Source organism: Papaver somniferum, unplaced genomic scaffold (genome assembly GCF_003573695.1).
Source record: "Papaver somniferum cultivar HN1 unplaced genomic scaffold, ASM357369v1 unplaced-scaffold_107, whole genome shotgun sequence".
NCBI classification, from domain to species: Eukaryota; Viridiplantae; Streptophyta; class Magnoliopsida; order Ranunculales; family Papaveraceae; genus Papaver; species Papaver somniferum.
In genome coordinates, this window is record NW_020619603.1 from 6,752,779 (window position 1) to 6,763,626 (window position 10,848).

General features: G+C 35.2%; 1 protein-coding gene across 1 annotated transcript; it reads left to right on the forward strand.

The window, feature by feature from the left end:
* Positions 1-4,098: 4,098 nt before the first annotated feature.
* On the forward strand, positions 4,099-4,488 carry LOC113327959 (heat shock protein 90-3-like). The gene has a single exon (XM_026575064.1). It carries the CDS (start codon positions 4,099-4,101, stop codon positions 4,486-4,488), a length of 390 nt encoding a protein of 129 aa, XP_026430849.1.
* Positions 4,489-10,848: the final 6,360 nt, after the last annotated feature.

The following is a 10,848-nucleotide window of genomic DNA, read 5'->3' on the forward strand; positions in this document are numbered from 1 at the left end:
TCACATCGTGATAAGGTCATCGATTCTTCCGAATACAATCTTGATAACTTCTTCAACAATTACTATGTTGCAATTATGAAGAGTAATTTAACTAAATGGGTTGTTCGCTTAAGAAGAAAAGATGGTATTGCTGAAGATGATAAGATTATGCGAGATGTTGATTGGAATGACAAATCTAACAGTTATGCTCGCAGATCTAATGACTCAAGCTGGTTTAACTGCTCTGTCATATTAAATATGGTCCATATATTTCTGGTAAAGCTGAGAATGGCTCTGATATTCCTCTTCCCGAAAATTTTTCTTCTTACCAACCTTGGAAGTTTGGTCTTGCCGAATATGAGACAAAGAAAGTGGTATGGGGGCTTCGCATAAATGTTTTCAATCTCGCATAATTTCCTTCCAATTTCTTATAGTCATATAAATGTTCTCAATCTCGCATGATAATTCCACTTTTTGCAGGCTGCTAAGAGGACCAAGACTTCACACAATGCATCAGCTTCGCAGAATAATAAAGTAAGAAACATTCTTTTTGATTTTAAGAATATTTTTTCCTCTGTTTCTTATCTTGATTATTCGCGTAGGTGAAATATTTTGGTGATAAGACTTCAATTAAAGGTAAGAATATTCCTAAAAGGCCTACGTCTAAATATCATCAAAAAGGATATCTTCAATGGATGAACTCTCTAGGAAGCGTAAAAGATATGATTCTTCTTCAAGTTCGGAGTCTAGTGAGGATGACATCCTTGCTTCTGATGATTCATCAGTTCCTTCTTCTTTGAAAGAGTTGTCCAATCTTTTTGTTAGAGATCTTCTGACTGCTGTTGATAATGAAGAATTAAATCGTTCTTTTGGAATGGTTTCTAAAATATACGATAGGTGAAATATTTGGGTGATAATACTTCAATTAAAGGTAAGAATATTCCTAAAAGGCCCACGTCTAAATCTTCATCAAAAATGATATCTTCAATGGGTGAACCCTCTAGGAAGCGTAAAAGATATGATTCTTCTTCAAGATCGGAGTCTAGTGAGGATGACATCCTTGCTTCTGATGATTCATCAGTTCCTTCTTCTTTGAAAGAGTTGTCCAATCTTTTTTTTGGAGATCTTCTGACTACTGTTAATATTCCTTCTTCTTTTTTATGGAGATCTTCTGACTACTTTGATCATTCTTTTGGAATGGTTTCTAAAATATGAGATGCTCCTAATTTAGATGATTCATCTCTTCGTGGAGCTTCCTCTGCAATAAATCTGAACCTCCAATTCACAATCAGCTCTTTGGTAACATTTGCAACTTTAACTTTTTGTATTCTCTTTAGTCTTGCTTTATTCCTAATCGCAATACTTCCTTTCATTCTCGCAGGGAGCTCGTTTATCTTATGTAATCTCCTTAGACTACCAAAGGAGACTTACTAAACTTGAGAAAGAAAATGCCAAGCTTAAAGCTGAGAATTCAACCAATTCTGATTTGATTCACAGAGCCCGAGAAAGAAATGATGAACTCATTGGTATGTATCCTTTATTTTCCTTGTTCTTCTATTTTTATTCGATAATTCGCGTTTCTTATTTTGTTATATTCGCAGACCCGTATAACCTTTCCGATGAGGCTGCCAATCTTTCTGATGGTGAAACCCTTTTGGAACACCTTAATTCTTCTTTAAATAACTATCCCAACCAAGGATTTGAAAATCTGAGTTTGGAAGAATTAAGATTGAAATATGCTGCTCTTAGAAAAAGCCATAGATCATTATTGACTACATTTAATAACTTTAAACATCATCTTCGTGAGAGCCAAGAACAAATTCAAGTTTTGGAAACAAAGAAGAATAAGCTTATTGATGAGAAAGATGAGATTGCTCTAAAGGGTGCGATAGCACTAGAAAAATTCCAAGAGTCCATTGTTGAGGTTCAAAAAGATCGTGATTTACCTTTGAGCGAAAAGAACATACTTGCGAAGAAAGAAATTTAATTCGCTCTCAGCTTCTCATAGAAAGCGAAGCTGAATTAAGTTGGGCTGCTAGGGTTCTGAATGATGCTAGAGAGGGTTTATCTATTAACGTGAGTCTTCAAGCTGAACATTCCGCATTGGTTAAAGACATTGTTTCCAATTATGAAGGTCAAATATTGCTTTTTTAATACTTGTCTTTTCTTTGGGAATAACATCTTCCTTTTTTATATATCCTAACCTGCTTATTCATATTTCGCAGATAAGGAGAAGAATTATCTTCAGAAGATTGAAGAATTAGAAACTCGCTTAGCTTCTGAAGAAGAGAAGAATTATCCTCAGAAGATTGAAGAATTAGAAACTCGCTTAGCTTTTGGAGAAAAAGATTTATCTGCTCGCAATTCTAAGTATCAGCAATTGAAGAAGAACTTCATCATCACAATAGCAATGGGATGACAAGATAAGCAAATGGGATGACAAGATAAGCAAGATCAAACGGTATCCAATTGTATGGCCAAACGGTATCCAATTGAAGAAGAACTTCATCATCTGGAGAAAACCGTTCATGAGAAGGATTTTTTTATGAGCAAGTTAAGGCATGTTTTATCAGTCAATTCACATTTACAGATGGGACTTGACAAGAGCTATGAAATTCTTGGTAAAGTAGCTGATCGTGAAGCAAAATAAAATTGATCAGTTTGTAATTCCTGTACTGTTTGACTCGTGCGCCACTTATATGTTGGCTGCAAGGTTCATCAATAAAATGGTTAGTTCCTTTTCTTTAAGCATACTTCTGACATACGGGGGCTTGCCATTGGTGCCACAATAAGAACAGAAAATACATGAATTAAGGAGTTGCTTACCGACTTACTTCCGAAATGAACGCATACTACAGTTTAGACTTACGACTAAATTAAGCATCGAACAACTTTTTCTTTTGTTTATTTTGGGTCCTTTGTAAACTGCTAATCGAAACGGATAAAATACACCGCATATCTTTTTGATTTCCTGGTGGAATTATTTAATGGGAGATTGCCTGGATGGAGACTGCATTTTCTCAACTCTGCTGGTAGAAATATTCTCCTCAAAACGGTGTTCTCTGCAATACCCATCTTTTTCATGGGTTACTGCTTACTTCCAAAAGGGGTAACTCAGGAATTGGAGAAAATCCAACGGTGTTTTGGTGGGCTCACTCTTCAGACGAAAGAAGAATGCATTTTCTTAACTGGATGAAAGTGTATTTGAGCACAGATAGTGGAGGTTTGGTAGTGCGAAATCTTGAACAAATGAACCTGGCTCTTATCTGTAAACTAGCCTGGAGATTCATTGAGAACAAAGATGCGATGTGGGTGAAGATTTTGTCAGCAAATTATATCTTGGAAGGGACGTTCTGGTCTGCTGAGGAACCGGAGAAGTGCACTGCTATTTGGAGTAGTCTTTTAGAAGTCAGAAGGATTCTAGAAAAATGAATTTTTTGGCAGATTGCAAACGGACAGAATACTTATTTGGGATGATCCATGGCTGTTCAATCATGCTGATCATGTTCTCGGTTTTCCAGAGGTAATGACTGATGGCATTAAAAGACAGATGTTCTTCCTAAGGAGATCATACAAATTTTACACCATTATACAGCATGGGAAACAATGGAGGATCTGGATATAGTTTTGAGAAACTATAGGACTTCAACAAGTGATGAATTCGATATCAAGGATGTCGAAAGTGAATTAGAGAGAATGAAAGAACTAAATACTGATCTGGAGTCTTATGATCGTGATGTGATCGGTAAGTCAGTTATGTCACATCATGATGCAGTTAAAAATATTGTTCATCAAATTGTTGACAAGTTTCCAAGCTTTCAAAAAACGAAAGCGTATAATCAGTTGTTAATTACCAGATCTGATAAAAATTGGATTCGAAGAATTGTGCGAGAGAGGAGTACAGAGAACAAGGATAAAAGTCGACCCAGACGAAGGGGAATTGCTGCCGCTGATAATGATGCTGAAATATGTCTCAGCAATTGGCTTCAAAAACTTATGATTGACATAAGCAAGAAGCTTGAATCGAACCATCTGTGTATAACTATGTTACATGTGCGTGGGAGGGTGCGGGATTTAATGTAGCTCTTAGAATATGCAATTACGGATATCAGAAATAGGATGCGGGCCGAGGAAAATCAGCGTGAAAGGGATCGTTGGATCAGAAAGTGGGAGGAGGAGAAGGAGGAGGCTAAGAGATTGATAAAGGAGAGCCTGCAGTGTCTGTGCAATGTGATGAAAGACGTGCTAGGTGATAGAGTTCAGAACGTTGTTGTCTCCGGCTGTTTCGAATATTCTTCCCCTTGTTCCTCTTCTTGTCTACTGAAGGACTCAGGCATGGGTGGGAAGACATTAGAGATCAACCCTCATGACCATGTCATTAAGGACCTCAAGAAGAGGTCTGATGCTGACAAGAATGACTTTCATGTCAGGAATGCAACTCTTCTGTTGTTTAACTATGCTGAATTGCATTACAAGACGATGCGGGAGCAGCAAACTGCAAAAGTTTAGACTTGCCTGATAACATATACGCTTTATTTTGATATTGCTTGATTTTCCAATGTTTTTGTGAACCTAGCTATTTTGGTGTTCAGCTAGCGTGCAACGGATTGGAATTTCGAATGCTTGCATATAAATTATTCATCGAACTATTTGTCATCAATATATGGTCACTGACTGACCACCTAGTCGCTAATTTATCTTGTTTTTAAGTGATTGAACGTCTAATATCCTTCAACCTCTTGTGCCGGTTCAATGTGCTTTCATGTTCTGATCCGTTTGTGCTCTTGAGTTTTATGAGCAATTTCCCCGGCTGCCCTATTTATTTTGTGGAAATTAACGTTTAATCCCAAAGTTGTTGGGCTTTGGACACTCTAGTCCTCTCATCTCGAGCCTAGTTCTAGGAGGTCAAAATCTACCAAATTTTGTACAGGTTAATCCAAACCTGGACGATTCAGTCCAAAACTATTTTTTCTGTGGGCAAAAAAACCCTTCAGTTAAATGTAGTATCACTTATCCGTGATTCAGTTTCCATCTTTTCGTTTTCATTTCATAGAAAATAGCTCTCCTGAGCGAAGAAAACAATCATAAAACTGAATCTCTTCGTTTCAATGAAATTTCAATCTTGTCGTTTGTATGATAATCGAACAATGATGGATTCATCTTTGAAAAACCTATATCGTCGTCATTGAAGAGTAACTCAAAATCGAATTTTTTTGGCAAATCAGTTTGAAGATTCCATCATTTGGAAGCGATTTGAAACATGAGAACATGTTTTTATCATTTAATTTGAGTTTATCTCCCTCCGTCCCATAGAAAACAGAGAGAAAAACCCTTTAAACTTTTTTTTCCATTAAATTTGAAGATCTAGAGAAATAATTTTTATTTTGGTTGATGGAAAACTGAGGTCGTAGACAGATTATTGAGCATGGATCAAATGCGTTCAGAGAAGATGTCATTTGTCATAGAGGCGTTTCTTATCTACGAGATATTGAACTCCTACGATTCAAGGATGTAAGTAGTAGTAGTAATAACCAAAAATTTTCAGATTTCACCCTAATTTGATTTTTGGTTTTCATTTTTGTGCATCGGATTCGAAATTTTTTAAGGTCATCGTTGAATTTTATTAGTAGGTTAAATTTTTTACAATTGGGTTGGTGTTGTTTAATTGTGAATGATCGATATAGTAGCTTAGGAATTTATGATATATAGGGAATATAATTTATTGTGTTTGATAGTAATGAGACTTAGAAATGTAGTAATTGCAGTTCATGCAAGCAAATTTTATAGATGAGTACTTCAGCCTTTGAGCATAATACGTACGTTGACTTCAAAATTAAGTAATTGCAGCACATGATCGTAGCTGAATGAGCTCTAGACTTTAATATCAAAATTCATAGTTTATAAATAAAGACGAAAGATAAATTAAATGCTTCAATCAACAGGTGAACTAATAGCACCAATTTGTAAGATTTTCATATAGCATGTTCTAGATTATGAGTACTTAAACAACTAATCAGAGATTTTCAAGATTCTTAGGTTCCTCTTAAGGAGTTCATTTCATCATCGTTGTTAGTCGATGCCGTCACGCTCTGTAGAAGATACGAGATGCTAATGAAATTAGGGGAAAAATAAAGACCAAAGAAAATTAAAAAATAGATAAATAAATTAGAAGTCTAATTGTTGGTAACGTCCTTGTTTCATCCCAAGTTAGTCATAAAACACAAATTGTTCAACTGAAAATGTGGGCAGGTGTTTGTCTTACAATTTTTGAAATAAAACGAAGTCCAATTGTATTACATTCTAGGCTTCAGTGCATATAGTTGTACACATGCTTCTCACTATACAAAAATCTTCTATATTATTTTTTTTTTTTTACTTTGTTTTTGCATCTCTAACGTGATATGTGATGTTAACTCAGGGGGGAGTCAGTGTTGGTGACGATGATGAAGTTCCTGAGATCTGTAAATGTATAATAAAACTTGCAATTTTGACAACTTGGATCTCAGTCCTCTCTAAATTCCTGGTTGATCAAAGAGGTTTGTAGTGCTTGTTCCCTTTTCTCCCTAAATATTAATTACATGATAACATGCCATGTTTCGGTCTATATATGGTTTCCTTTAATCAAAGGGAAATTATATTATTTATAATTGAGATCCTTTGTGATTGCAAAGCTAGGAGAACTTTGTTGGTGATATCTTTCATATGTTTTATATTTTAGATTATTTGAAGATTTGTGCATGATTGTTCCAATGTCCTTCCAATGACCTATAACATAATGTTTTAATATTTTTGGGTCTGATTGACAAACTACAATCTACTTTTTACCAATGGGAGACTGTCCCTTCAAATACCGGAGAGCAAGTTCATCTAACGAAAGAGCTACAAACTGGTTATTGAAGCATTGAGTGGCAGGTATTACAATCAGTTTGACAAATAAATACTTAGATGTAACCATATATGATTTTTATGAATGCTAGCTCATGAAAAGTGTACAGTCCCTCGACATAATTAGGCAACTGCCGCACACGAGTATTTTTTGTAATTTTTATGGGTCACATTAAGAGATTGTTCATAACGTAGCACCTATTTGCTAAACGAACATATCAAACGTTAGATAGATCACTAGTGAAAGTTTTTATTTGGCTCTCTACAATTTATAGATACTCCAAACACTTGCCTTATTAGTTTGTGCATTATTTATTTTTGGATTACTAATGTGTACATAGTTGTACACATGTTATTTTTTGAAGGCTGGGCATAATTCTGCAATTTAGTTTTTTTTCTTTTTTATATATATTTATAAAGATAATGTATTGTCATCATTTTTCTTTTAGTACTTCCAAATTTGGTTTCCTATGACCCAGTATAAGTTTTGTTGATAAGATTAATTTCATGAGAACTCTTTGTTTGTACAAAAATATAAGATTTTGTTAATTTATTTATGTCTTAGAAGTAGACCACATCAGCTCTTCAAGAGCTTCTTAATTACGTATTTTGTGCTTCCAGTGTTGGAAATGCTTAGTCGTAATCTTGGTTTTAAGAAGATAACACATTTAAGATGGCATTTTCCTATGATTTCGTTTCCTTCTACTGATGTGTTAACATCCTATCTATTTTTCTGTTAAAAATGGGGTATAACAGAAGGCATATATGTTGATGCTTAGTGTGTACATAAATGTACATATGTTGATCGTTAATTTGTATACCCTTGATCGTTAATGTGGACATATTTTTACACATTTTAATCGTTTATGTGCACATAATTTTTCCCTGGAACCAACATAGAGGGAAAATATCCTTGTATAAAGTAAATGGATCCTATAGTTGTACATGCAAGTTGGTAGAGAATGCAAAAACATAATACACAACGTTTTATCAGAATAGTTGTTTTAAGCATGAAGAGTCATCTAGAGAATCAGCCACTGAATTCTAAAGTTCCAATATTCCATGTTTAAAATACCTGCAAAGGGTTAATCAAATACCTAGTCTTCAAATGTTGTTTAAAATACAAACTATTTTTGAAAAACTACTCTACGGGTTAATATCTAAAGTCCCGAGTTCAAAAAGCAATGAATTTCTTTAATTTGCATACGGAAGTGTTTAATCTGATTACCTAAATCGTTCCTCTTTGGAGGTCTACATACATGATTCTCTCTTCCGACCAAATTGTTTCCTACCCGCGCCTGCATATATATGTGTATGTATCCGTCATATATTCTTTTAGAGATTCTATTTAAATTATAGGAGTAAGATGAATTGAGTATATATACAGATCTAACTGAACTTATAAAGTATGTTAAAAATATCGGTGCCACACCAATTTCCAAGCTTTGCGAGTAAGTTTCAAAGGAACCTTGCAGGTGTCTCTATCACAAAAATGAAATGAATACAACAGTAACAGGAAGGGCCTTGCCGCTCTTCGTTTTATTTAAAGAAAAAAGAACTTATCTAGATCAGTGATTTTGGAATCATTTTTGCAGTGATGACACGAAACCAAAGAGCAGACACAGATAATTAGTTATGCAGGTCGTGCCATCACTGAAAGAAACACCTCATGAACTAATCATTTGAGATAACTACCATTGTCAAAATTAATTGTTATCTTTAGTATAACCTCACTATTGAAAGAACTAAAACCAATAAAACATATAATAATTACCTCATGAATTTCTGTATATTTTCATGATGGAAATCTGAGTGCAGGACTTTACACAATCAAAAATGTAATACACAAATAAAACAAAGTTCAATGGTACTATAGTTTTATGGCTTCGAACTATAGTTTTTGCTTTCTCCAATTGCTCTTTCCTAAAATGTCTTTCTTAAAATGTTTGAAATGGAAAAATACCCAGACTCAAATTTGTCCATATATTAAGTGATCATTTCAAGCTTTAATGTTAGACCATTTTCAGAATCCAAATTCTTAGAAGAGACACCTTGGGAAGTGACCGTATGTCTTTAGACAGGAAAGATAACAGAAGAAGTACTACCTGAAGTAAATAGATCCAGTCATGCCATAATGTCCAGTCGCACCAATCTAATCAAGTTGAGTTCCCAATCTTACATACGTCTGTGAAGTGAGTGCACTAACACATTAGAGTTTATTCATATTCCAATCAAAGAAATAAGAGAGATACAGATGCATTGAGGTAATTAATATATCCAGTTGGTTAATAAATCCAACTGCAATTTTAATTAGTTATGCAGGTCGTGACAACTGGGATTTGAACTAATTGAAAACTAATTAGAATTCTTACTAAGCAAGCATACTCAAACTCACTTCATCATCATAACTATTTCAGATAACCCATCCAATGTGTGCCGGACATTATCATCATCAGACATCGAGGTCATAGAGAACAGAAGAAAGGGGATCTTTGTATTTCTTTTTATTCATATCGTAAGGACAATCGTACTTAAAACACCTTACGAGAAGAAAAACAAACATACATAAGAGATTAGTTGAATAAGAAAACAAAAAAAAGAACTCAAGCTTGGATTTATAAATAACCTCTGATAGATAATATGGCTTGGTACGTAAATAGCGATCATGACAGGCTTCATCTGTTGTTAGTGATGTGTAGGAGAAGGTTGTATATCTTTTAGTTGGGACTGGTCATATGAATGATGACAACATCAGACAATGTGTAGAACTGAGAACCTAGTACCCCTGTCCACATGCAGTACTTTCCGAATCAGGGACAACAACCAACAATTTCAACAAAAAAACAAATACTGCACACAGAAAAGTTGGTTCCAAGCTTTTATAATTTATTCAAATTTTAAGAAAAAGTTAAGACTTATTTAGATATATCGACTACATGAACTGGACGATCATTACTTCAACAGCTACTTGAGAAATCATCCTGTATATATACACCTCCAAATCCTCCTTTAACAAAATTTTGATATTGTATTTGTGCATGCATTACACAACCCAAATCTAAGCAGAGAAAATAAAAATTAAATAATGAAAATCAAAAAGGTGTTAATATTATTCTCTTACAGAAGCAGAGAACACAATAAAACATCCTTGCAATTTAGGGTTCCCTCTAATCTACTTTCAAGACGACAATGCATGGTCGAGGGAATCCAGGGTATCTGCCGTTAAATAGTACCACATCGCTTAGAGCAACCTAGGATCCATGCTTAATAAGGCATGGGAAACACTAACCTTACAAGCCGGTTTTCAAGATTAGTTAGGCCCGGGGATTCCAAACATGGTATCAGAGCCAGGCCCCTCTCAACCCACCCATGTCCATCCGTGTGTCCGTGATTTCCGTATCACCCATCAGTGTAGCCCAGTAAGCGGCTTTCGTATCATACCCGTCAGTGTAGCCCAATCAGCGGCTGTCATACCCGTCAGTTCAGTTCCTAAATAGTACCACATCGCCTAGGGAAACTTAGGATCCATGCTTAATAATCCATGGACAACCCTAACGTTGCAAGCCGGTTTTCGAGGTTAGTTAGGCCCGAGGATTCCTAACATCTGCAAAACAATGAAAATAGATTAGAGGGAACCCTAAATCGCAAGGATGTTTTTTTGTGGAGTAAAACAGAAGGAAAATAGGCAGAGAGAAATCGGCAGCGTAACGGGAGATGATCTCGATCCAGATTGTTTACTGTTTCAGAATGGAAAAGAGATGAAAATAGAAAAATGAAGAAAATAAAATTAGGGTATCGGATAGTTTTGCGAGTAGGTTTGATATCTGAAATTTTTGGATATTGTCCACCAACCCCGTTTGTGTGCGGCAATAAACACGGAAAAATCTCAAAATCCTGAAATTTTTATTGGTCGGGGGCCAGGAGCTCTAGAATTCAAGTTTTTGGCCTAACTTTCAATCTGAGGCCAGCAATTTCCACTCAAAT